The sequence below is a fragment of the Phoxinus phoxinus genome, assembly GCF_949152265.1.
Source record: "Phoxinus phoxinus genome assembly, chromosome: 25".
Lineage (NCBI taxonomy): Eukaryota > Metazoa > Chordata > Actinopteri > Cypriniformes > Leuciscidae > Phoxinus > Phoxinus phoxinus.
Genome location: NC_136900.1, coordinates 20,088,604 through 20,116,494, shown reverse-complemented (window position 1 = coordinate 20,116,494; position 27,891 = coordinate 20,088,604). Strand labels below are relative to the sequence as shown.

The window sequence follows — 27,891 nt, the reverse complement described above, 5'->3', positions numbered from 1 at the left end:
GTGATCATGAAAAACTTTTTTTTTTTATGTATGCAAAGACATTTTCAAGACTTCAAGAAACAACTAATAAAAATACAGAAATAATCTTAATCTGAAATGGATTGAATATTCTTTACTAAGAAAATATAGGATCTCTAAATAAACTGTCACCTTCTAATCACCCCCCAAAAATGTTTGGTACCACTTTTTAGTAACCATCATTAATAACATTAACAAACATTACATTACATTACATACAGAGTTATATTACAATAACATAACAGTCTACATAGATGCTGGCATCAATATTCTGAAATTCCAGATAAATATATACAGTATATAAGAATAAACATATGAAGAAAGAACATAAAAAAGATTCTATCATGTATCGATTTAACATTAATTACACAGTTGTCTGTTGTTATCATCTTCCAGTCCAGTGGGTTTTTAGTGGTCGACCGATATATCGGCTAATATTTGGCCATTTTTAATGATCGCATCGCCCAATAATTTTTTCTGTTTGGCTGATAGGTTGGAAGCAGGTTTTTTTTTTTTTTGACAGCCAAGACTTTAATTTTGAAAGAGCTGGGAACGCCAATGCCTAAGAGTCTGAGCTCCCATTTACGTCTTTATTAGTTTGCTGTCTGTCCTGTCTAATAAATTATTAGACAGAGCTGTTAAACACAGAAAGTAAACAGTATTCCAAAAAGTTTTTGCTATTATTAATAATTGAAAGACACTACCTATACTTTCTCGTACTGTCAGTATACAGCAATACGCATTTATATAATTTAAACAAGTCTTTGAATCTAAAAAAAACATTTTAATTTCATAAACCTTGCAAAATTTGGCAAATCCAGCTGTGAAATCTTTTTATAGCCATACATTTATACATTTGTACATTTATAGCCATTATAAAAACGTGTGTACTCTTATTATTTATATTTTTAACAATTTCTTTATTTGCGAAATACACTATATTGGGATTAAAAAAGCAAGAAGTTGCGATCTAAAGTATATATATCGGTTTATTTCGCAAATGTCATATTACATTTCAAATTATGTATTTATAATTTAGTAAACATTATGTAAAATACATATACAGGTGAAACTCGAATTTTTTTTAATATCGTGCAAAAGTTAATTGATTTCAGTAATTAAATTTAAAAGGTGAAACTAATATATTATATAGACTCATTACATGCATAGTGAGATATTTAAAGCCTTTATTTGTTATAATTTCACAATATTCCAATTTTGTATTTGGGGTTTTCATAAGCTGTAAGCCTTAATCATCAAAATTATAACAAATAAAGGCTTTAAAAATATCTCACTTTGCATGTAATGAGTCTATATAATATATTAGTTTCACCTTTTAAGTTGAATTACTGAAATAAATGAACTTTTGCACAATATTCAAATTTGAGTTTCACCTGTAAATTCAATTTGAACAATTAGCATGCGTTTTTACTATATTTAAATTAAATAGTGTGATGTATATTGGCCAACCAGCGAAAAAATCGGCATTGGCATCTGTGATCAAAAAATCAATATCGGTCGACCACTAGTTTTGACCACAGAAGTGTACGTGTAAAGAATTAGTAGAATTTATTTAGTGACCATATTTTAGGTTCTGTTGAGATGTGTATTCTCAGTAGCGTCCTCCTCATCTTGCTCCTCCTCCGTGTCTGGCTCGTGGATGAAACCGTAGCGCCGATAGACGGATCCATCTCGGCTGGTGTAGACCACATCTGCCTCGTCTCCGCTGTCCTCTGGTTCTGGTACTCCGTGGGGCATGGGCCGGGCACTGGCCTCCCCGCTCAGCCGTTCATAGCTCTGTCTCCAGCATAACCTTTTTTTGGCCCTTGCCTGTACCAGAGCAAACACAACTAGAGCTAGCACTACAGCTAGCAGCAGAGCAGCGGGTAAGGCTGCAGATGCGTGCTGTACCGCTTGGGACCTTAGAATAACTTCATCCTGAGTTTTACTCGGAACAGGTGCCTCAAGACACAATGCTGTAAAAACAAAAACAAAACAAAAAAGCTTTTTCACTGTAAAACATGTACAATAAATATTATAGACATGCATGCACATGCACCTGTACAATAAATATTATAATATTATACTCAGCAGCATTTAACTAGATAGTTAGATTTTGCAAAATAATTGCAAAAACATTTATACAGGTGGTTAAGGGATTTAACTTTTCAAACTTAATTATACATTTTTGGCTGTGAAACTGTGCGTGCTCACAATATGTGACTGAAACCTATAATGTATAACTAAAACATGTTTTTTTGTGTGTTTTGTGACTGTTAATAGTAAAAAAAATAAAAATAAACCACAACAATTTGACAGCTATAGCAGAAAGGAGTATTTTCAGTGAATTATGGCATATGTTTTTCATCTGTTCCTCAATAAAAGCAGTTGTGTGGCTTGCAAGTCATATAGAAAATGTGGTAAAACAGGAAATATATGACTCCCATTGTAAAAATGCATGGCATTGTGTGTTTAATAACCCAATTAAAAACTTAAAAATTAAATTAAAAATACCTGAGGCTGTATCGCAGAGACAGCAAGTTCTGTCCTTCTGCCCCCCCTGGCAGCAGGGCACACACTGACTGGCAGTGGCATGTAGAGCAAAACCCGAATGACAAGTGAGACAGCTCTTTGGCCCGGAACTGGAACAATGTCTACAGGTCTCGTCACAGGGTTCACACACTCCCTAACACCATTGAAAGAGATAAATGTGGAATTAAATCTTTTGTTCTGTTTGACAGTTCCAGTATATTGTTGGCTTATTCAAAAAAAAAAGGAAGCGAAAGGGCCTCACAGAAATGTGAAGCATATCATTTTCTAAAAACTTGAATTCTGTGAAAAGTTGTATTATTTGATCTGTAAAGCCATTAAAAAAATTATCACTTTTTTTGTTTCAGGGTTTATAGTGGTGTATGCTGACAAAATTTAATATTACCTTATACAAACCTTCACACTAAATTCGTGTTCAGGTTTTATTCACGTCTTGTGTACACTATTGAAACATCAAGTATTTTAATGTTTACGGACAGACCTCACTGTAACCTAGAATTTGCTCAAAGAACCAGTTTTGATGATTTGTAAATACTGCATGATCATTATCATTTATTATACATCTGATGTGTTTTAGGACACATACTTAATACAAACAAGACATGATGATTATTCTGGGAATTTTGTAGTGCCTTCAGATCAAAAGATTCTTAAGAAAAATTCCAGTCACACATTTTTTTTTTTGATGGTTTCGTCTTGATAGCCAACGCTAAAATAAATCTAAAGAGAAAATTCTGTTATAAAGAGTTTAATAGTTCAGCATTTACTTTATAATCTTTAGACTTGTTTATACTTTGTTAAATTGTGTAAACTTAAAACTGCATACTATGTTTTAGTCACAGATATTGTTGTCTTGCACAATGAACATGACACTATTTTGCGAGCAAGAAGCTGTAATCTTTTAAAATGGCTAATCGGTATATTTCCTTCCTGATCAATGAATGACATTCTAACAGACGAACATTTGTTACAACAGCCACGTGATGATGTCTCGCATATGGATTAGGCTACATTTTTCAAGAATTAGTAATGATAGTTTTCATCTTTCGACATAAATAGCAGTAAATGACGAGTTACTACTATAAATACAGGGATAAACATCCACACCCACTCTGACATGAGCACTTACTCCCTGTGAGTAATATCGGCTCTCCTCGCAGCGAGGGTAACACACGCCATCCTGCAGGACGCTGCCCCAGTCGCACGTCACACATCCCTGAGGAGTGGTATCTGTAAACAACACAGAAACACGCAGATGAGAAAGGGCGAGGCGTATGTGGTTTCCTTCAAAGAGTTTTTCTTCCTTCAGGGGAAGTAGGCAGGTAGAAATTAATTTTCATTGTTTCATTGTATTGTGCCATAAGTTCAGTTGATTAAGCTTAAATTCTGAACCCAAAATATTCCTTTTAGAGTGCGAGGTCATTAGTAAGTATGAGTGTCTTGTAACTACTAGATTTCAAATCTCTTTCTTTTCTGGGAATCCTGTTCCGGCTGAACTTCCTTAGACATGAATGCTAATAGATTTATCCAGGAATTATTTACTTTGATGGTTAGGTCAACAGGTTTTATTTCATAGCAGTTTCTATAGACCTTGTGTGTCAGAGAAACGAGGGCGCAGCCATCTTTAGAATACTGTCTTTGAACTTCCATGTTTGCGGTCGCTCTGTATATTTCTATTCTTTGGCATTGCGGTCCATGAGTAATGAGCTTTTGAAGTGGATTTACTTAATGTTAAGTTACCGAAAGTTATCATGAGGATTGTAATGTTTAAAGCAGATGTCTTAACAAATGTCAGTAGACCGGGAATATTTTGAAACGAGCAGTTCGTTCATAAATACGCAAGATCGCTGTGAAAACAGACCGAAAGACAAAAAAACGCAGAGCTGAAAAGGAGCGGGGCTACATAAGGTCTATAGCATGCGTTTTAGCACATTAAAACCAATCAGCAAACTGAATATCCGTTTGCATTGATATTTTCAGATCAAACAAGGGCCACCATATAATGATAAGAATGAAGATTGTAGTAGATGCTGGCATTACAGAATCTCATAAAATATAAGAACAATGATAACAGAAGCACCTGTGCAGGACTTGCAGCTGGTGTGGCACTGTCGGCAGCTGTGCCCGCTCTCAAAAAAGCGCTGTGGACACTGATCCACACACTGTCTGGTGCCCTGCAGGTCCATCAAAGGAGGTGTGCACACCCGGCAGGCGTCCGGCCCTGGGCCCGTGCACTGCTCACAGGAACGGTCACACTTCTCACAGCGCTCCTCTGAGCTGTAGTACCTGAGGACGGGACATCAAGACATGTATCTCTTGTTGTTATATGCAGGCAATGAAGAGGAGGCAGGAAGTTTCTGTGGAATAAGATCAAAACAGGCCAGAATCGAACCTGAATTTCACATTTGAGCAACACAGCTCGACATATCGGTAGCTACGCCACTAGGGGACGGCTCTGATAGCTGTACAAACCTTGCCGTTTCACCAGGCCATAACAATTTGACCCATGTCAAAGTCATTCTTTACCTCATTCTACTTTAAGTTATGAAAAGTTTTAGGAGCAATCAGCTTAATCTAACTCTGGTACTAGTTGCTTTCCTATCTCTTAATTAGCCATGGATGGATGAAGTTGTTTGTGTGTGTGTGTGTGTGTGTGTGTGTGTGTGTGTGTGTGTGTGTGTGTGTGTGTGTGTGTGTGTGTGTGTGTGTGTGTGTGTGTGAGATGATCTCACCCTGTGGGACAGTGGCTAACACAGAGATGAGAGAGGAGATGAAGGTATCCTAGTGCACAGCTCAGACAGTCTCTGGGAGACGCCCCAGTGCAGGTGGCGCACACATGATCACAGGGCATACAGAAACCCAGATCTACCCCGTCGGCCTCCTCATGGGCACTGTAAGTTCCCACAGGACACTTGCTCACGCACGAACCATCTGGAACACAAACACAGTCTATTTAAACCAGTAAATTTAAGTAGAACTTGTACATTAAAACACCACTTTTTTGTTTCTACTGCACTTTAGATCCAAGAGAGGGATTAAAAGCCAGATCACAACTGATGAACACTTTAATTCAGTATTAAAGCTGCAGTCGGCAAGTCTGGCAGATTGAGGAGACTGTTGAATGTTTACAACTCTCATGCCCCTCCCCCACTATCACAGAGCACCCTCCCATCGAGTTTGCGAGCTCATCAGTGATTGTGCATTTTTTCTCTCCGCCATCACGCTTCGTATAATCCAACACACCTGCGAACTTCAGGCGTGTGCATGTGATATTGTAACATGCGCGAGGGGGGGTCTGTGGCATGTGCACGAACTGTGATTGACAGTCAGATCTCACACAGCCCTGCGCTGATTGGACCAGAAGAACCGGGAGCGGTGGATTTTTGCTAAACAAATAACACGTTGAAAATGTATACATCAATAATTAATCACAACTACAGGTTGTGATTCAGAGGAGTAATTGGGTCCAAATAAATTGGGTACAACCCCATCTTTAAAAGATAAAGTTTTGCAAAAGCATAATAGGGGTTTACACTTTAATAGTAGATCTAAAGTAAATAAATAGAAATGTATTGACACAAGTTCAAGTCATACGTACTGTGGAGGTAGTTGGGCAGGGCACAGGTCTGGCAGTCAGTGGATCCCGGCCCCTCGCAGGACTGGCAGAGCCGATGACATGCTTGGCAAGTGAACTGGTTATTTTGGAGGAACGTTCTGGGCGGGCAGTCTGAATCCCCGGTAACCCCACACATCATGGTGTTGGGATCAAGAACGAGACTCTTTTCGCACTGAAGACACTGGGTGGGCTCAGGACCCTCACAGCGTGCACAGGTCTGGTGACATTCTACGGAGCCAAATATGGGACATATAAGAAAATAGTTTATATTTGTTTGCACATCAGCCACATTTATCTACATATATTAAATTATTGCGATTATAAGCAGTTTTTCATATACTGTAGACAGTATGGTTAGCGTATGTGTAGTTGGTTGTTGTTCCATCTAATCCGTTTCTTTTTTTAAAACAACAGGCCGGGCTAGTGTTGCCACCTTGTGGACAAACTAATTAAAGTGTGAAAAAATTCAAGGTCCATGTGCGAGCTGAACCGAGTATGCCATGTTAGAAAAAACACAATGTGCACAGTATGTGCACTTACATCACGTACGCTGTACGCGTAAACAAAAAAACAAATGATAGACTGTGGAACAACAAGCCAGGAGCAGTGTTGCCATGATGACAAACAAATGCGCATGTGCAAGGTGAGCGAGCGTACACATGCACTCTTAGAAAAAAATGGCCTGTGCATGCTATGCTGATAATGAAATTTACCTCATGCACACTGTATGCATACCTTACCATAAACATTAAGCTCTAAGTATACTTTAGGTGTACTTTTAAACTGGAGTTGCCGGTATCTCTTAATTCCTTCACACATACGTTCTTCAACGCGGGCATTTATTTCCGTTGCGTCTTCAGTAGTTTCTTGTTATTTTGTCTCATCCAGTTCCATTTTACCATGTGTGCAAGCTAAATATACAAAAATGTAAAGAATGTGATTAGCAGATTAACTGTTTTGTCTTGCCAATTTACACATTCAAACTATTTTAAACGCGGAAGAGGCGAAAACCTGGACTCGCACGCTGTTACCTGTGTACGCACAGCTGCACACACACCCAAAGTTTCAGACAGCGCTCGGACACCAAATTTATTCCTTTTTCGCGTTTACTTGAATGGACACATACACAAAATGATGTCAAAATACCCGTCTCGGCAAGAATTATCTCAGTTATGCCATAAGTCAACATTTGAGAAAGAAATCGGATGTGTGTCAGTGTATTTGGTCCTTGCATTCGGTCTTAAAGTGGCAGCAGCCTAATATTCCTGCTTTTGTCTGTGTCATTAATATAATGTAAAAAAATAATAATAATACAGCTCTAACCAAGATGACCTAAATATATTATTTAATATTACTAATATTTAAATTCTACAGTGAACAAATATATTAGATGCACGTGTGTTATTGTAGGGACATAGACATTATATTGTCATGCCCCTAAACATGACGCGGAACAAAACAAACTGTGATTGGTTGCGTTACATGTCAGTCAAAAGTCCTCTTGGGCGGTCCTTGGCCAGAGTCCAGACCTTCTGCCGTCAGTCTGAAGGTCTGGCTACGCGAGACTATGTGCACCCCTGCTTATAATACATTACATTACAGATAATACTTCACCCTGGCATTCTTTATCAGAGGTCTGGTAATAAGTGCCCATTGGGCACACCTCCAAACACGTGCCCTCGTAGAGTTTTGGGGTGAGGGAAGAGCAGGTCTCGCAGTCGTCAGATAGGGGACCGGAGCAGGTGGCACAGGTGGGATGGCAGCTCACACAGACCCCCTTATCCAAATCTTCAAAGTAGCCCTTCGGACAGACCGCCTTACATGCCCCGTTTAGGAGCAAATAGAGAAAACTGCACCCTGAAATTAAATAGTTACACAATATATTTAAATTTCAAAAGAATTTGAATCTAATCTCCACTGAAAGTAATTGAGTTGTATTAACTGATCTGTAAATTTGCACATGGATATATAAAGCACACAAGATAATATTACATGGAAGACTAACGTAATGTCATTCTACAGAAGTGACACTGACAGGTTTTCAGTGCTCATTTTGGCTGTTACTGTTTCTACTCTTGTTAGGGGATATTCAATTTAATGAATCAATCAATATTACTATTGATTAGCATTACCAAACATGGACGTTTTATAATTATTTTATTTTAATACTGTGAAGCTGCTTTGATACAATCTGTATTGTGAAAAGCGCTATACAAATATTCTTGACTTGACTTGACTTGACTTAGTGACGTTTTGGCAGAGGATCTCAAGCAGTAACAATCACTCACTAGTGCAGGTGTTAAAATTGGAGCACACGTCACAGTGAGGAGCACAGCGTCTGCATGTGCCGTCTTCTGCCGCGTAGCTCATGGGGGCGCAGGTTTGCGTGCACTGCCCGTTGGCCAGATGAAGGCCTTCTCGACACGAAAGGCACTGCGTGCTCGTGCCATCGCAGGTCAGACAGAGTTCATCACAGGGTTCACATGTCCCCAGCTCAGTCTCAAAATAACCTCTGCAAGAAAAACAAGATACACGTTTTGTCATTGCATTGATGAATGTATGCTACTGAGCGACGGTTAGGATTAAACAAGGTTATTTGGCTTTCAGTTTTGCTTATTTTCTTAGTGATAGACTAGACGGATTTCAGAAAAATGGCCTTCTATAAGAAGTGAGGAGCATTTATGGGTACAAGTCGGGAACCGGCCTACCTTACATATTTCAAGGGTGCTGAGTCCAAAAAAACTGGTACCCAAGCGAAATTTTGAGTTTTTTACCTTCTAATTTGCATATCAAAATGGCTGCCAAATTGCCTATCTTGCTCAGTCGTTGGACCATTTTCCCCTAGTTTTTTTGTAAGTAGGCAATCAAGATGAGGAAATTAAGTTTCTAGATCGATAGTCAAGGGTCAGAGCAAAGATATAATGGAGGCTCACTGCCTTTTTTATGTATATATATGCAAAATACCAACTTTTAAGGTGAAATTAAGCATTATTTGTGTCATTTTTTAAGGCTGACATAAATATTCAATCAATATCACTCTTAAATGTTCCCAGTGTATATATGATATGTGATGTATTCCATATTACATAATAACTAAGAAAAACACCATTGCAAGTTGTCTGAGATTAAAAATTTTTATGCAAATTAAGCATTTGTTCTCTAAATTCTAAGACGGGAAAAACCCAGGTGAATAGTCTCTCTGTCACTCACATGCACGCGTGCGCAGGCCGCATACACACACCCCTCCCCTTCCGTGCACGCCGCGTCTCCATGAGAATGAGTGATCAACGTTGAAAGCAAGTTCGCAAAAGGTTGGTATCTCGTGAACACCTTTACACAATCACGCATTAAAAAGTGGTATATTGTCCCGAGAAGCGATTCACTTTTAGAAAGTTAACTAGTCGCAAGTTTGAGGTAAGATGCACTTGGGCTGTCGATGTCAAAACACTAGCCTATAGCCTAAGCTGTGATTCAAATATTAAATAATGTTATGTTATAACACATTACTGTTGTTTAAATACACTGTTGATGTACAACAGTGTATTTACAACAGTAAACAGTACAACAGGGGAAAACCTCTGTTCCACAAGATATTGAAGCCAAAAATTATCCTTAATTTTGAATTAATGTAAAACGTGTTGCGGCAGCATGCAGACATAGGTAAGACGGCTCGCGTGCCTATTGGCTGTCCTGCGGCAACTGCAGCAGCCTATCGAGAGAGGCCCATCGTGACGTCAGATCCAAAGGGGGGGCTTCGCGCCCACTACGTCACGTCCCGCCGAAACGGGCGTGGCCTGGGCCTATAAATACAGCTCGATGGGCTGATATAATCTGGTTTTTCGTCGCCGAAGTGAACCAGAGCGTGTTGCAGGCACGGCAAAGATACACAGTACTCGTTCCCTCTTCTAGTAACCGAGTACGTTCTCTTACGAGAGGTTCTCTCATACTGCGTAATATTTTATGCTACGGGGAACACAGTGTAAAACGGAGAGTCTGAGAAGAGAGGCTGGAAGCATCATTCCCCAATAAGTAGCATCCTAAGGGAGCTAATCACATCAACAGTGTTCCACACAGTCAGGGTGAAAATGTTCAGTCTTAACTGGGTAACAGTATGGGTCTTACTCAATGCCCATGGAGTTATTTTATCGATCAGCGAGCGGTGCTCAAGCAGTTTCAGTATTCTGAGCCGAAGCAACAGGGCAGACAGTACTGATTTTTAGACCGAAAGTAGTTTAGCCTGCAAGGCGGGAACCTCTAGGTTAAAAAACCTTATAAATGTAGACGGGGAGGCCCAGCCTGCCGCCATACAGATATCCTTGCAAGGTAATCCCGCTAGACCACGCCCACGACGAGGCCATGCCTCTAGTGGAGTGCGCTCTGACACCCAAAGGACACTGCAAGCCTTTAGAAGTGTAGGCCAGTGCTATGTCATCAACTATCCACCTGGATAGGCTCTGTTTCGATGCAGCTAGTCCCTTAGAACGTCCGCTGAACGAAACGAAGAGCTGCTCAGTCTGTCTGAAAACAGACAAGCGAGACACATAAGCTCTTAATGCCCTGACTGGGCAAAGGAAGCTCGCGTCCTTTTCCTCGTTGTAAACCGGCAGGGCAGACAGGGAAATATCCTGAGCCCTGAACGGTATGTTGAGGGATTTAGGCACGTAACCGTGTCTTGGTTTGAGTGTTTCAAATGTTTCATGTCCGATAAATGGATTGGCTCGAACGGGGCACCTTTCATGGCTTCCAAAACCGTAGAAAGGTCCCACATGGGGACTGAAGGGGGTCTGGGAGGGTGCAGCCTCTTGGCTCCCTTAAGGAAGCGGATGACCAGATCGTTCCTCCCTAGTGACTGGCCAGTCGCTGGTTTAGTAAACGCTGCTATGGCCGCCACATAAACCTTGAGCGTGGATGGAGTTCTGCCCTTATCCAGTAGCTCTTGAAGGAAGGAGAGAACTTCCGTAACCCCACAGTCTGGGGTGAAAAGCCTCGAGCTCTGCACCAGCCAGAAAACACAGACCATTTTTGAGGAATAGAGTCGTCTAGTAGATGGGGCTCTAGCCTGCGTGATCGTGTTTAACACTCCCTCCGGGAGGTTAGCGGGTACCCGTTGATGGCCCACACATGTAGGGACCAAAGATTGTGCTGAGCCCAGACCAGGAAGCGTTCCGTCAGCCTGTAAAGGTTTCGGGACCTGACGCCACCCTGGCGATTTATATAGGCCACCACTGACATGTTGTCCGAGCGGACCAAGACGTGGTAGTCCTTTATCTGGGGACAAAAGCACCTCAGCGCGTTGTCGACTGCCATCATTTCCTAGACAGTTAATGTGTAGAAGCTTCTCCCGTTCTGACCACTGGCCAAAGAACGGTCTGCCCTCGAGCACCACTCCCCATCCCGAGGTGGAGGCGTCCGTGGACACCACCTTCACACTCAAGGAAGTCCCCAGGTTTACACCTGACTGATACCAGTCGATTGCTCTCCAAGGTTTCAGAGCTGAGACGCATTTCTGATTGACTGTGAGGCGAAACAGACCAGAGGCCCATGCCCGAGGTGGTACTCGCGCTTTTAGCCATAACTGCAGCAGGCGCATGCGAAGCAGACCCAACTGGAGTACTGATGATGCTGACGTGACGCTATTTGTATTTGGAAATACACGTCCTTCAGATCTATTCACATAAACCAGTCCTCTTGGCAAATCTGCGCGAGGATTTTCCTGGTTATGAGCATTCTGAACTGGCGTTTCACAAGCACTTTGTTCAGCTGTCTTAGATCTAGAATGAGTCTGAGAACCCTCGGGAAGCTTTTCCCACGCATTTGCGTGAATAGCTTGGGGTAGACACTGTTGAGTGTCTACATGCACTGTTGAGTACAAATACACCAAAAGTACATCGTGGAAAGTCTGGAAAATGCACCATCAATTGCTCAGCAACCTCGGAATTGGTGATCTCACGGAGGAGACTCAAAGATCTTCAGAGGCTTTTGTCTGCAGAATATATGATGTGCATAAAACAGACTCTGATGATGCAGCAAGGCATATACTTTTCTCCAGGACAGGTAAACCTGAAGCAATGCCGGCAACAAGCGATGCGATCTCTGTGATTTGGCGGGATCGTATATAATTTTTTCAATGTTTTTGTTTCATGCGCGCCTTTTTTTCCATCTTTCGCGAAGAATGGAGGCTGCGTTGAAGTGATTTGATAGTGTTTTGGGTGCCGGGTCATATCGCTATACAACTACTATTCAATTTGCAGAAAGAGAAAGCTGAAAATTATCAGAAGAGCAAAAACAAAAAGAATGATTAGATGGAGATGAATGACATGTATACCAGCATGCGGTAAGGAACATTCTTCTGTTTATAATATATCATACAGCTAGACCTATAATAACGGCAAGGCATTTCCTAGTAAAGCCTATTGACGTCATATCAGGGAGATAAGTCAGTAAATTTGAGTAAAATCACAGGCTTTGGTTATCCCGTGTGAATGCGCCACACGAAATTCAGATGTGTGGGGGTCATTTCTAAATCACACGTGGTCCTCAGATAGTACTAATCCCGTGCGAATAGGGCTTAAGAGTGATATTGATTGAATATTTATGTCGGCCTTAAAAAATGACACAAATAATGCTTAATTTCAACTTAAAAGTTGGTATTTTGCATATATATATATACATAAAAAATGTATTATATCCATTATATCTTTGCTCTGACCCTTGACTATCGATCTAGAAACTTAATTTCCTCATCTTGATTGCCTACTTACAAAAAAACTAGGGGAAAATGGTCCAACGACTGAGCAAGATAGGCAATTTGGCGGCCATTTTGATATGCAAATTAGAAGGTCAAAAACTCAAAATTTCACTTGGGTACCAGTTTTTTTGGATTCAGCACCCTTGAAATATGTAAAGTAGGCCGGTTCCCGACTTGTACCCATAAATGCTCCTCACTTTCACTTTTTGGGTACATCCCATCTAGACTATGATACATTCCATTACATTTTATTTGAAGGTGTCATTGTTTCACTGTAATTATAGATTTAAGTATTGAGTAATAGCAATTAACTACATGTACTTTCTATAGGGTTGGGATTAGGTTTCAGTTTTGGGTCAGATGCATGCTATACATAATCTATAGTTATTACTTTAGTAACTACATGTAACGTGTAACAAGGACAATGTAAAATTAAGTGTATATTTTCAAATGATCCAATCAGCTAAATTTCAACTTTAAGTGTCACAGGAAAAATATATAATATATGCTGTATATTGTAGAATATATTTCTAACTGTATTTCATCAGATAGATAGATAGATAGATAGATAGATAGATAGATAGATATCTTTTGCAGATTTTTGCATGCTAAATATCTCAACAATATTGAAGAATTAAAAATCCTTCAATAGAGTCAAATCACAGTAATATTTAGAGTCTATAAAAATATGAATGTTTATAAAAAATATACAAAGTTTACATTGACATTTCTAGCTATGTGAGCATTTATTAATGTACATCAATGATGTTATATAAAGCATTTGATATATTATTGGGTTCAGTAAGAGATTGTGTTGGATCAGCAATACAGTAAAACAGAAAAATTGTAAAGTATCATTACAATTTAAAATAACTTATTTCTGTTTTGATATATATATATATATATAATTAATTTAAAGCATTAATTATAACACCTTGCTGTATAAAACTATTGATTTCTTAAAAAAAAGAACTCGGTTACACTTTGTTTTAAGATGTCATTGTTACAGTGTAATTATATATTTAAGTACTGAGTAATATTAAGCAACTACATGTACTTCCTATAGGGTTAGGGTAGGATTATGATTTGGTTGAGGGTTAGTTGCATGTAATTATGCATACTTTACTGTTATTACTACGGTAAGTACATTATGTAACAAAGACACTGTAAGATAAAGTGTTAACAAAAACCCTTACTGAACCCAAACTTTTTAACCGCCAGTGTGTATACAGTTGATTATATTTTAAATATATGATAAATAGGAGCGCCTGTAAAGCATGTTCCAGAAGTCACAGCCACAGCGACTCACTCTGGGCACTCAGACCAGCAGCTGCCCTGGAACAGATAGAGCTGGTAAGAGTCCGTCTTACAGCTCACACACTCGTCTCTGCTCTCACAGGCCTCACAGTTAGCAGAACACCTCTCGCACAACAAACTGGAGCTGTTTCCAAAGAAGCCCAGAGGACAACGGTCTACACACACGGAATCCTGCTCCAGCATGTATCCTAGCGCAAAAGACAGTTATTAGAGTGGATGGAAAAAGCAAACAGGCGGCTTATAAGTATCTTATGTATTCATCAAGTTCTAATGAAGCAGGAACCCATTACAGGGAAATGTTTATGTTTATCCAGTGGGAGGGAAAGGAAAGCTAACCTATACGTTACCGGTAGCACAGGTGATGCAATTCTGAGCCTTGGGACCGTAACACGTCAGGCAGGATCCATCACAGAAACGACAAGTGCGACTTTCCCCTTTGAAGTAGAAAAAAAACCCACACAGTTATAGTTTTCCTTGATTTACTACAGGGATTTTCACACTTTTTGATGCCAAAATATGATGATTTGATTAAAACCTTAAACGAAAATGAGAAGTGTTGCTTTGATAACTGAAATAAGTTAAATTAAAAACTAAAACAGAAATATAGAAATGTTACAAATGATCAAAACAAACTTAAACTAAAATGATTTAAAAAATGTGATATAAAAATAAAAGCTCCATCAAAATATACTATAATACTATAAGAATTACACTATAAAAATATAAATACTGTAATATAATATAAATGATAATAAAATAACATTGATGAGGATCTTCTTAATGTAAAGGCAGCTGTATATTTTCATATATACAGCTTTTTGTCAGACTTAAGGTGTATATATGAAAAGCATTTTTCATATAGACCTTTATACTGTGTTATGAAAAATATAAATTGTGACAAAATTAAACAATTGGGTTAAAATTTTATTTCAAATTTCCTTCTTTCACTGTATTCATATATATATATATATATATATATATATATATATATATATATATATATATATATATATATATATATATATACATACATACATACATAATCATATATACAAATATGAAGGAGGTTTTATGCATGTTTATGACACCTGTCATTCAGTGTCATTTGCTCAATTATTACATTTTTAATGCAAATATGACATTGTTTGAGATGTCTTTGTCTCAGAAAGAATCGCCACTATTCACTGCGCCATCATTGCACGCGCCAGACGGAGTATCCTGAATAACCCCGCCATTTTTAAATAGTTTGGCCAGAGATTGCGTGATATACCCATTACTAATATTATGTAAAACAGCATACACTCGATTTCCTCCAATGTCCTGTGTGTGTGTGTGGGCAGCGGGTGTGTGTCGCGTCGCTATGACGACCAGGTACTATTGAGGAGGTACAATCTGCAATGGAAAACGGAGTGAAAAGCGAGCCGAGCCGAGACGAGGCAAGTCGAGTTGAGCTGGTACTGGTAATGGAAAAGCGCCATAAGTGTAGTACTACCAACAGAGGGCAGTATTACACCAACTGTAACAGGCATGAGCAAATATAAAACTGAGGGCAGACTTATTCTTTTTATTGTTCTTATATTAAATGTCAGAAGTTCTCACCATCAACATATTGGCCTTCGAGGCAGCTGATCACCGGGCACTTCCCGTAAACTGGGCGGCTCCAGCCACTGCATCTGTCACAGTCTCTCATTCCAGAGCCGTGGCAGGTCAGACAGGAGCTGTGACAGGGCTGACAGCGCCACCCTCTGGTGTCTTTAAATGTGTCTGCTGGGCAGTCCTTCACACAGGTGCCGTCTGAAGGGTTGAATGCAAAATGATGTAAATGTATGTCCACAGACTGTTTATCCTCTTATTTTCACTTGTTTTAACTCTTTACTTTGTGTTGTGATTTTCATATATAGTTGTACAGTTGTGAACAATACGTACTGCATTCAATTTCTTCACAAAGTGTGACCATTCAAAAGTCTGGGGTCAGTACACTGTAAAAAGTGATCAGTTGACTTAACTTAAAAAAGCGAGGAAATCCGTTGCCTTGAAATGATTAAGTAATTAATCCTTAATTAAAAAATTAAGTTTGTTCACATAACTTCATTTTTTCAATTACGCATAAAGTTTATTACTTGATAATTTTAAGCCAAGGGGTTTGTCAACTGATACATGATACATTTTTACAGTGAAATAAATTACTTTTATTCAGCAAGGATGCATTACATTGATCAAATGTGACAGTAAATAATGTACTGTATAATGTAAAGATTAAGATTTCTATTTCAAATAAATGCTGTTTAATTGAGCTGTCTGATCATCATCAAAGAAGCCTGAAATCCTTTTTTTTCCATGAACAAAAATAATAATAAAGCATAACTGTTTTCAACATTGATGATAATAATGAGAAATGTCTCTTGAGCAGCAAATCAGCATATTAGAATGATTTCTGAAGGATCATGTGACACGTTTCACAATATTACTGTATTTTTGAACAAATAAATGCAGCCTTGGTGAGCTTAAGAGACTTATTTCAAAAACATAAAATCTTACTGACCCCAAACGTTTGAATGGTAGAGGTTCACAGGTAATAAATACAGTCAGTTGTGTTATTTCACAGAATATTATTGTAGTAATAATTAGGAATAAGCGATGTTTATGAATTTTGGACTGAGTGTATAATCATGAATCTTAAATTTGCATGAATGAACCACTCACATTTTGCATTAACCATATTTGCATCCCATTTCTATTTCCTATTCAAATAAGCGAGCAAGACTGAGTGAATGCTGCAATAAAGAGCACACGCGAGGCTCTATCAGGCATTCTCAACCTTTTTTCTTGTTGGACCATTTACATAATTAATAAATACAACATAAAGGGGTTTCAGTCATAATAATTTTCGGGGATAGTTTATGAAACATTTTATTAAATGTAAATGAAATGTACATAGGTTTCGTCATGGTGAGCTGCTGAAGTCATATTGAAACGATTTAGAAAGTGAATTGTTTCATGGCTGAACTATTCATGTATGTATGTAAATAATATAAGCAATTTGTTTTATCTTTCAGTAAAAGATTGTTTTTAAACCCTTGACGTTTAAAGAAAAGTGTTCATTTTTTATTATTTTAATTGTTTTTAATACAATCTGTTTGGTCGACCAATGGTAAAAAGTTTATTTTACAAATCTGTTTGGTGATGTGAAGTGTTGCATATATTTATTATTCATTTAATATATTTCCATTTCTATAAATATATTTACATTTCTGTTGAACACAAAAGAATATATTTTGAAGAATGTTGGTAACCAGACAGTTGACGTAACCATTGACTTGCACTGTATTTTTTTTCTACAAAGGAAGTCACTGGGGTCCATCAACTGTCTGATCAACAACATTCTTCAAAATATCTACTTTTGTGTTCAACAGAACAAAGAAACTCATACAGGTTTGGAACAATAAGAGTAAATGATGATTTGTGGGTGAACTACTCCTTTAATGTAGTTTAAATTCAAATGAAAGATTTCATCTATAAACATTATACAATACTGAACGCTTGATAGACAAGACTTAACCGGCCAAAGTAACGTGACTGAAACAGCAATGGCTATCAGACAGGAAAATGAGAGCGAACGTTCAGAGGAAGCAGAGTACGCACTGTTCAGGAAGTATCCGCTCTGGCAAGTGAGACACAGGGCATCGTTCCAGCAGTCCACACACGGATCTATGCAGCTGATACACAGTCCTCTGCCCCGGTCCTCATACGTCCTCTGGGGACAGTGCTGACGACACTGGTGTCTGTATCTGTAAAGATAGATAACAGACAACAAAGGCGTTTCACATTTTGACTGCATTGTTTAAAAAGTGAGCAGGCCTTCAACATAATATGTGAGGGCTGTTTAGTAGAATAAGCATGAGCTTTTTCCAGGTAATGCCAAAAACACAGAAATTCACACAGCTTTGCACAATCTTGCAGGTCAGTTCTGAGTGTGGTTGTGGAGAATGCAGCCTCTTTTGTTGTGTTTACTTCCTTCTTTCCATTAGCAGTAATGGTGCAATTCACATAATTTGTGCCTTAACCTACATTGAAATTTGGCTGTTTATATATAATATATAAAAAAATACTGAAACTTTAACTAAACATTTAGTGAAAAAGAATATAGAAATAAAAACTAATTCAAAATATGAATAAAAACTATACTACACTCTTAGAAGAAAAGGTTCTATAGGCGCTACGTATTTGGAACCCCTAAAAGGTTCTACACTCTTAGAAAAAAAGGGTTCATTGGGGTTCTATATAACCATAGGGTTCTTTACTCAACTCCAAAGAACCTTTTATGCTAAAAAGGTTCTATAATGACAAGAAAGAACCCTTTTGGTTCTTAAAAACCCTTAAAAAGGGTTCTGTATATAGAACCTTTTAGGGTTTCCAAATACGAAGCGCCTATAGAACCTTTTCTTCTAAGAGTGTAGTGTTTCAATGATACTAAAAAAAGAAGAAGATGCTAATAGTTGGTGTTTCCCTTCAGCATTTTCTTTGCAATATCCAAAAATAAAAGTTACCGTTTTTATCCAATAAACTCCTAGACATGCATCGAAAAAGTAAAGTGACTGAATAATCTGCTTAGAGAAAAAAAAAACATGCTGCCATTTTGTCTGCGTGCACTAAATGACAGATTATTTATTACATTTAATAAAGTGTCAATGTTTAAATTTTCAGTTTTGCACCAATTTCTGTGGATGTGGCAATTTCGCTCTCTTTAAAAGCATGCTTCCATCGCCGTTTCATTTGTGAAATATTTGTCATTTTTCGCAACTTTGGAAACAAAGCTAATGATTTCATTTAAATTCAACACAGTGGCAAACTAGTGAATTGAGCTGGTGGTTAAATTGAATGGTGTGTGGTTTTCTGCACTCAAATAATGTGCGCAAAAGTGTTGAAAAACCTCAATATCTGACAAAATCAATACCCTTCTATTACTTGGACCTGTTTGAAAACTAGCTTACGAAGACTTTGGAACGGCTTCAGAGCAGCAGCTGTCTTTGTAGACTTACTTTTGAATCAAAGACGCAGTCTTGATTCACAAGCTCCACCTTCAGGGTGAGGGATATAATGAACTTGAGACTTTGGGGCTGTTTGTTTCAGTGCTTTGACAGAGGGAGCACTGGTTGGTAACCAGAGAACACTAACCACACCAGAGAAATGAACACCATCCCAAAACCACAACGCACCTGCCCTCGGCAGCATTGCTGGAATTATTAAGCCATCAATCCTTCAAATCAACCTTTGGGCAATAGAGCTCTGATAAATGAAAGCGTCAGAATGAAAGATCATCTGGGGGGCTTTTAATTCAAAGTCTTTTGTCATAATAATTATATCATGATTCTTAAACCTGTTTTATAGACCATTTGGGAAGAACACTATCTTCAAATCGACCAATCAATCTTCTGATTATTGTGTCCACATCAGTGTCTATGCTAGAAATGTGACATTGAAGACTGGAGTAATGATGCTGAAAATTCAGCTATGCATCACCGGAATAAATGATATTGCAAAATGTATTGAAATAGAAAATGTTTAAATTTTTTTATCGTAATAATATTTCACAATATTACTGTTTAGGTAAATGCAGCCTTTGGTAAGAAGAAGAGACTCATTAACATCTTACCGACCTCAAACTTTATCCAAATTCTTATTCTATTCAAAACTAAAAAATGTTTTTACTTTTTTTGTAAATCTATGAATGTGCTGATTTGTAATCTATGACTTGTAATCTGACTATATGAAGATAAAATATATATATATATATATATATTTTAGCGATTTTAGCATTTCATAGTTTTGACGACTATCATTATTCTAAAATGTGGAAAATAGTAATAGACCGCACGTTGACATGATTGGTTACAAGGTAGTTTGTGACGTAAGGAACTCCAGCGATTTCAAACCGCGTTTTTAAGACCGACTTTTTTCACTGCAGTTTTTAGGAGAAAATACTCAGCAATGGTGTTGACTTATGAATTTACACATGGTTTGTTTTAAAGCATATTAAAAACTCAGCATAGACATATAAACAACATTAAAACCTTGATTTTCACCACAGTGGGTCTTTAAACTCATATATTACTCTAGTTAAGCAGTTGATAAGCATGGCTGATCAAGTGCTCCGTCTGAGACACAGAGGTGCCTCACATTGGAACTCAACACTTAACAAGATGTTTTAGTGGGACGGCGGACAACAGCAGCCATGGCAACAACGCAAGCACAATGAAAGCATGAGGAATGTTCAGCGGGATTAACATTGCTCTTTTCCTCTCTGAGTGGACATTCATTAGTCAGGAGTCTCTCGTACAAGACACTCCAACTCTCTGAGCAAAGAAAGTCCTTCAGCTTCAACCGAGCGGGGAAAATATGGGCTCAAATTAGTGAGGAGAGAGAGAGAGAAGGACAGATTGAGTGAGTTGAGGGGAAAACTCATAAGAGGTGCCTCTATGTCGAGCAGCCTGGATCTCAGGTAACCGCGTGAGACTTAACTGAAAGTGAAATCTGATGCACACAATAGTTGGAGGCCATAACACAGGGAGAAACACACAATCAAACCTCTGTTCTCTTCAAAGTATCTCCGCAATATGCTCCAGAAGACTTCAACGTAGCTTAAATTGCATAGCAGCAGAAATGAACTGACAAATATTTCTAAAAATACAATAGTAACTTACAGGAAGTATCCGTCTGTGCAGCTGTTGCAAACCTCCGGCTCATCTGTTGTGGACACAAAAATGGCAATGATTACACAGACCTGAATCTTGAAAAAAAAAAAAGATTGGAAAAAAAGCCTAGTATAACCGGATTTGATGATGCTGACTTCAAAAATATCAATGCAACTTTCGGTAACACTTTACTTAAAGCCTTTGTGTATAATGCATTATAAAGGTATTCATAATGTACGTTATAATGCATTATACATCAATTATCATACATAATTGTAAGCAAATACATTATGTAAAATGTAAATGATGCAAAATGTAAGATGTAAAATTCTTGTTACATCTGCAACTGGTTGTTTGTCATGTGTTTGAATTATGTTTTGCACCTATCTCTGTTGATTAATCTCCTAGTGTATTAAGCCCTTAGGTTTTACATGGTTGGTTGTGCTATTGTTTTTCTCCTTCGTCACTGTGTGCTCACTGCAACCTGGAGGACCACACAATGGACTTTTTAGATATGGCGTGCCTCACCTACTATCCAGACTGCTAGTTCTGCATATATTTCTACACCAGCCTCAGCGAGTGGCCCAAGGCACGCATGCTTGTGGATGGTCCTTGGGGGAATTTCACCGTCTATGTAGAGTGGGTGCTGGTGAGTTGTGGATCTTTATTCACTGTCTGTGCTGCAGAAGAATAAATCACTAGCCCCACTCCGGACTCAGAGCCCAGCCAGCCACCAACCAAGCCCATCAAGGACAGGATGCCAGAGTCCAACTGCATTGCATTATAAGGTGCAGACACAGGGCCCGAGCCCACCTCGAGGCCAGCACCAGAGCCGATTACTGACCAGGTGCGTGAGCTGGCAGAATCATCTGTTCCTGTTGGTGTCCTCTTGGAGTTCGAGGGAATGGACAGGAGCCCCACCTATACTCCTGTGAGCTGTGCAGGGTCTCGGTAACTTTATTTAATGGATTGAAAAATGTGAATCCCCAAAGTCTCCTGTTGCCGCTGGTCCCGCCCAGCTCCAAATCTTCTGTGTCTCCACTGATCCCGCACAGCTCCAAGTCTCCTGCATCTCCGCTTGTTCCGCACAGCTCCAAGTCTCCTGCATCTCCGCTTGTTCCGCACAGCTCCAAGTCTCCTGCATCTCCGCTTGTTCCGCACAGCTCCAAGCCTTCTGTGTCTCCACTGATCCCGCACAGCTCCAAGTCTCCTGCATCTCCACTGATCCCGCACAGCTCCAAGTCTCCTGCATCTCCGCTTGTTCCGCACAGCTCCAAGCCTTCTGTGTCTCCACTGATCCCGCACAGCTCCAAGTCTTCTGCATCTCCACTGATCCCGCACAGCTCCAAGTCTACCGCTTCTCTGCTGGTCCCGCACAGCTCCAAGTCTGCCGCCTCTCCGCTGGTTCCGCACAGCTCCAAGTCTTCTGCGTCTCCACACAGCTCCAAGTCAGCCTCCCTCTCCTGCCTCCTCTGCCTATGCTAATCACTTCACCCCCACCTCTGCTGGCTCCCTTTAGTCCCTCTGGTAATCCTCTGTTTTTTTATCTCCAGCTCCACCTTAGCAAATGGATCCCCTGGCTCTGCCTCGGGCTGCTGAGCGCATCACTTCACCTCGGCCCATCGACCAGTCGGCTCCACCTTGGCTCCACTAGGAGTCCCTTGTCATCACTCTGCCTACGCCACGGTCTTCCGAACTTTCGGCTGCGCCTCGTCCCTCCACCCTTTCGGCTCCTTCTGGCTTCTTCTTCCCTTCAGCTCCACCTTGGTCCTCAGCAGACTTGTGCAAAATTCTGAATTTCAGAATTGGCCTCCATTCAATTTATGAATTGGAATTTTAATTGAATTGACTCCGCCCCACAGGAAGTTGAATTTGAACACTTCAGTTCATTTAAACACTTGTCGCTAGTGTGTGTCATATGTGTCATATGTATATGAATTTCTTTGAATTTTTATTGAATTGCAATTCTGATTCCTTTCATTCAAATTTGAATTGTAATTGCGTTTTTGACATCAATTCAAATTCAAGAATTGAATTGAATTGAATTGGAATTCAGGAGTCATTCTCAATTAAATTCTGAATTGTGCACAAGCCTGGTCTTCAGTCCCACTGGCTCTGCCCCAGTCTTCCAGCACCCTGGCTCCACCTCGGCCGCTTGTCACCACGGATCCACCTTGGTCTCCATGATCTACGGTGTTGCCCATTCTCTGTATTTCATCTGCTCCGCCTGGGTCTCCAACTCTCCTGGTGGTCAGATCTCTGACTCTACCCTGGGTCCACCCACATTCGGTTTCACCGTGGGCCTTTATCATGGCTGTCCTCAGGGTCGTCAGCTCTCTATCGCCTGCTCCATAAGGGTTTCCTCTGTCAGCCCATTCTTGGTCACATCCCTCTCTAGCTCCACATCCTCCTCCAGAGCTCCCACCCTCTCTCCTCTATTGGACTCCATAATCATTGCATAAATGATTAAAGACTGTTTTTGTTTATCTCCTTCATCATTGTGCACTCATTGCAACCCGTTGCAGGCAAAAACATCTGGGGCTGCGTTTCCGAAAAGCATCGTAAGCTTAATAAGATCATAGAACTATTGCCACCAATGGTCTATACGATCAACTTAGCTCACAATGCTTTTGTGAAACGCAGTATAGGTCATGTTTGCATTTTCTTCTGTCACAGGCCATAATTCTGACCTTGAAATCAGGATTAGGCATAAAATAATGTCATACATGTGGAAATCGTCTGAGAATTGAGCAAAGAGTTGTAAGCTTGCTCAGATTAAGACTGGAATTGTGTCTTTGTGGCAGTTTTTCTGGTGATTAAGGGATAATACAAGACTTATTCACCTTAAAAATGATCGTCAAAAGCAAAAATGCAACAGAATGCAAATCATATTGTGTGAAAAAGTGTGACATTCTAGAGCAAAACAGACTCTCTTTTTTTCAGAGCCAGCACCCCAAAAATAGTAAGAAACAATTATAGGATTTCAGCAAATATGATGCAGGTTATTCTGCTAAGCACAAAACTAGTACATAACAGATAACCAACAGGAAAATAATTGGCTGAAAGAAATGCATATTAATGAATAATTAATTGTAATGTTACAGAAATTACATAATACTGCGCTATTAATTAAACATAAAATACTATACACATAGACATTCAAAGTTTGTGTTACTTACCCGTGGAACATGCTTTACAGCCGATACCGCAGTCTATACATTCTCGCGTATCCGGGTCCTGAACCTGACCTGTTCAAGCAAATGTCTGTGAGTATCAGACTTTTTGTATGTTACATGATTACTTATAAGTTATGTAATAGCTAGTTCTTGTCATCAAATTTGATTAATTTGTTTAAACTGATGTTTAAGGCATGACACTACAGGTGAACAGGGTAAACGTTTAACAGTTAATTAATCACAGTGACAGTACATTAAGACAATTGTTTTGTATGACACAATCTCTGAATTGTTATGTTCATATGCAAATCAATTAAAATCAAGTTAGCAAAATCAATTCTAATTTAATTTAACAAATTCGTTAAGTGAATCTGGAACTGCTGCATGTTGCAACGCAGTATTAGAATTCACCTTCAGTTTTGTTAAAGGAAAAACTCACCAACTCCACACAGGACTGTCAGACAGATGCCACTTTGAAGCTTGTATCCTTCTCTGCACTTGGCACACACGTTGGCATCAGCACAGATCTCACAATTAGGCATACAGGGAAGGCAGGTGTACTGGTCTCGGTCCGGATAAAACTCTCGTGGGCAGTGTAGTCTGCAGTGACCCTGATACAGGAAGCGCTCCTTCCCCTCCTCATCTGCAATGACCCACAAAATCCATTTAACATGACACGGTGACTCATGAACTTATTTAAATGATGATCCAGTTACAGTAATCAGTGGATAGAATAAGAATTTATTTTGGATATAAGAAGCTCCGCGAGTATATATATCAAACCAAGAGTATTATAATGCCAGGAGCTTTTGTAAGAAATTTGTACCGTATGTCCTTTGTATGTCCTACCAGTCAAATGGTTGACTAGCTTTTCTCTTAATAAATTACTGTATGTTTAATAATATCACATTGGTTAAAGGTCATTCCAACACTAGCAATCTTGGGTGATTGTCATGAAAGCATGAGCATGTGTGATATTTTTAAGATTCAGAATTGTTTTGTATTTTGACATTATTAACATGGGTGCATTTGAACTCCCAATTGTCATTACTGTGAGATTTACTTGTGAGTTTTTACAATTCTGTAGTTCCAACAGTAAAAAATAATAATGTTGGAGTAAAACAAATCATTATATACTTTCCACAAAAATAAAAAGCAGCTATTTTCAACATTGACAATAAGAAATGTTTCTTGAGCAGCAAATCAGCATTTGATTTCTGAAGGATCGATCATGTGACACTGAAGAATGGAGTAATGATGCTGAAAATTCAGCTTTACCATCACAGGAAAAAATAAAAATTTGAAATATACTAAAATAGAGAAGTTCTTTTAAATTGTAATAATATTTTAAAACATTATTGTTTTATACTGTATTTTTGATCAAATAAATTCAGCCTTGGTGAGTAGAAGAGACTTCTTTCAAAAATATTACAAGGTCTTACCGAACCCAAACTTTTGAAAATATATTTTGAAATAATCATGATTTTATTAAAAACAAAAATTGTTTTCAAATTCTGGCACTGAGAACTGGGGGAAAATATTGGATGCAAATCTTTGCTGTCCTAAAATAGATTGCACTTTTTAATGCACTGATTTGAAAATTATTTTGAAGTGAAGTATTACTTCAGTTCTTGGCAGGTTTTGTGAAATAAATGCACTAAAAGATTAAAAGCCTGCCACACTATATGCTTATTCTTCCGGCAAACAAATTGCTACTATATGAAACTCAAATATCAACATCTGCTTGTGTCCATCATGAACTCTTCTTTAAATAGAAACAGTAGTAACTATCTGGCTGACAGGTTTTGCCAAGACCAGGGCACATAAACAAGGGCTATGGAGAGTGAATTGGCACTTTTGGCAATGTTGTCACACACTGATGGATGCAAGGCCTCCCCCTTCAACCGGCCCGGGCTCCAGGGAGCGAGATTAAGAGTTACAGCACTCTTCTTTGAGATGCTTGAAAAGGAGGGATGGCAACCATGAACGCCTACTAACAGAATTCAAAAGAGTGGCTTGGTTTGCTAAAGACAAGAGTTTGCGTATTCATTCTGTACTATTAAAGGAATAGTTCAACCAAACATTTAAATTCTGCCATCATTTACTCACACGCATGTCGTTCATATGCATCAAAAGGTACTGTATTTGATTTGAAAGCTATAGTGTATGGCAAGATTATTGAACAATGATTTAAATTTCGAACTGTTCCTCCACTGAAAAAGAAGTGTCATCAAAACGTAGAGATAGGTGTGTTCCAATTCGCACCTAATTCTGCACTTTTCTATGTTATTTTGTAGTATAAACAATGTGAGTAGTGTGTGCACACTGAAAATTGCAAACGACAACAATCCAATCAATTCCCGATGGACAAAATTAAGTCCGGCCCTAAAAAAAATTCTTGTTTGAGAAGCCTTTTCACTTGGATTTATATGTCACAATGGGGAAGAAAAGACTATCACAACTTCGGTTTATAGCTAACTTTAAAGGAAGGCATCAGACTTTGATGCTTTATAACAGATTAACCATTTAAAATGTAGATGGTTTAGTACATAGTGCATAGTATAAGTGCATATAGTGTACAGTACATCATTTGGGACACAACAGAAAAGATGTTACACTTTAGTATAGGCCTACGTCTATACCAAAAGGCTAGCTTTAAGGCACAGTGAATCTGAAATTGCTGAGACTGAGGCTAAAGAAAACGCAGGAGCTACTGTCAGAAGTATCAGATAACTAGAGGAATTTCCAAACATTACCAGAAACATTATCAGCTTTCCTGATACTGAAAATTAAGTGGTCTCAAATTTTCCCACTCCCATGTTTGGCAGTTGAAAGAATGCTGTCAAACGTAGGTAGATAAGGCCTACTGTTCAAAAGCATAGTCGATTCATTTGTGTGTAAAATTACCTTAATTTCAACTCTTCCTGTAATTAAAAGTGGGCACGACACTTTCATGTTTGAGGTCACTAAACAAACTCTCTTTTGAGGTAAAGCACTCTTTGTCACTTTGATAAATAGGGAGAGCGGCTTCATTGTTTTTCCACAGCAGCTGTGCAGGGAGGACTGGGAGGTTTGCCTTCCCAATTGTCTCTTGGAAAACCCTTTTGTGAACCTGCACAATGCTGCCACAGATTCGTACCACAATGGCCAAAACAACCCAAAAATGATTTTGAGTTCAATTTTAATCCGCACACTAGCGACAACACGTAGCCTACTTACAAACAAAAGTTTTTCCCTGGTATAACTTGCTTTAAATTACATAGTAAGCTAATGTTTCCACAAAGTAAAGAGACATCGCTGTGATAGAAAATAAATAAAGTTGCGCATGCGCGCTGACAGCAGGGATATGCACGGTCCAAATGGAGGCACCTGTTTTATTCAATTATACTTCAGCGTTAAACTAAAGAATATAATAGTAGTGAACTCTCACTTACCTAAACCACAAGCGGCGCACTCGTATAGCTCATGACCCTCACACTCCGTGCAGGTGGGGTGACAGAGAACGCACTGATTTTTTAGTAAGAACTGTCCGCTGGGACAGGACCGCATCGGGGATTTGGCTTGAATAAAATCGAGACAACATAATGATAAAGTAAACAGTATCAGACCGGAGTTCATCGTTCGCGATGTTCTGCAGCGCATCTATTCGCCATACACACTCACACACACACAGTTCATCCAGTGAAGTGGGTCAGTCCTGCACTGCCAAATGACAACGAGCGTCTAAATAACAAAACTTGCTCAACAAGTTGCTTTCAAGGGGATTGGTCAACG

General features: G+C 39.0%; 1 protein-coding gene across 1 annotated transcript; it reads right to left on the bottom strand.

The window, feature by feature from the left end:
- LOC306994053 (uncharacterized protein) lies at positions 1-27,842 on the bottom strand. The gene is made up of 16 exons (XM_079604355.1): positions 27,552-27,842; positions 24,557-24,760; positions 24,121-24,189; positions 20,951-20,993; positions 17,892-18,037; positions 15,849-16,043; positions 14,597-14,683; positions 14,242-14,437; positions 8,473-8,696; positions 7,799-8,041; positions 6,167-6,412; positions 5,301-5,499; positions 4,649-4,854; positions 3,698-3,798; positions 2,533-2,704; positions 1-1,994 (listed from the first exon to the last, which is right to left on the bottom strand). The coding sequence occupies exons 1-16, from the start codon at positions 27,757-27,759 to the stop codon at positions 1,606-1,608; spliced, it is 2,928 nt and encodes a 975-aa protein (XP_079460481.1). The 5' UTR covers positions 27,760-27,842; the 3' UTR covers positions 1-1,605.
- Positions 27,843-27,891: the final 49 nt, after the last annotated feature.

What these genes read in the sequence shown, in the direction of transcription:
- LOC306994053 (XM_079604355.1), bottom strand. Translation starts at nt 27,759, where the DNA reads ATGCGCTGCAGAACATCGCGAACGATGAACTCCGGTCTGATACTGTTT. An exon ending in CGAAGGCCAATATGTTGATG is followed by an intron (nt 14,684 to 15,848) that starts GTGAGAACTTCT and finishes TCTACTTCAAAG; the next exon opens with GGGAAAGTCGCACTTGTCGT. An exon ending in TCTCTGCGATACAGCCTCAG is followed by an intron (nt 1,995 to 2,532) that starts GTATTTTTAATT and finishes TTGTTTTTACAG; the next exon opens with CATTGTGTCTTGAGGCACCT.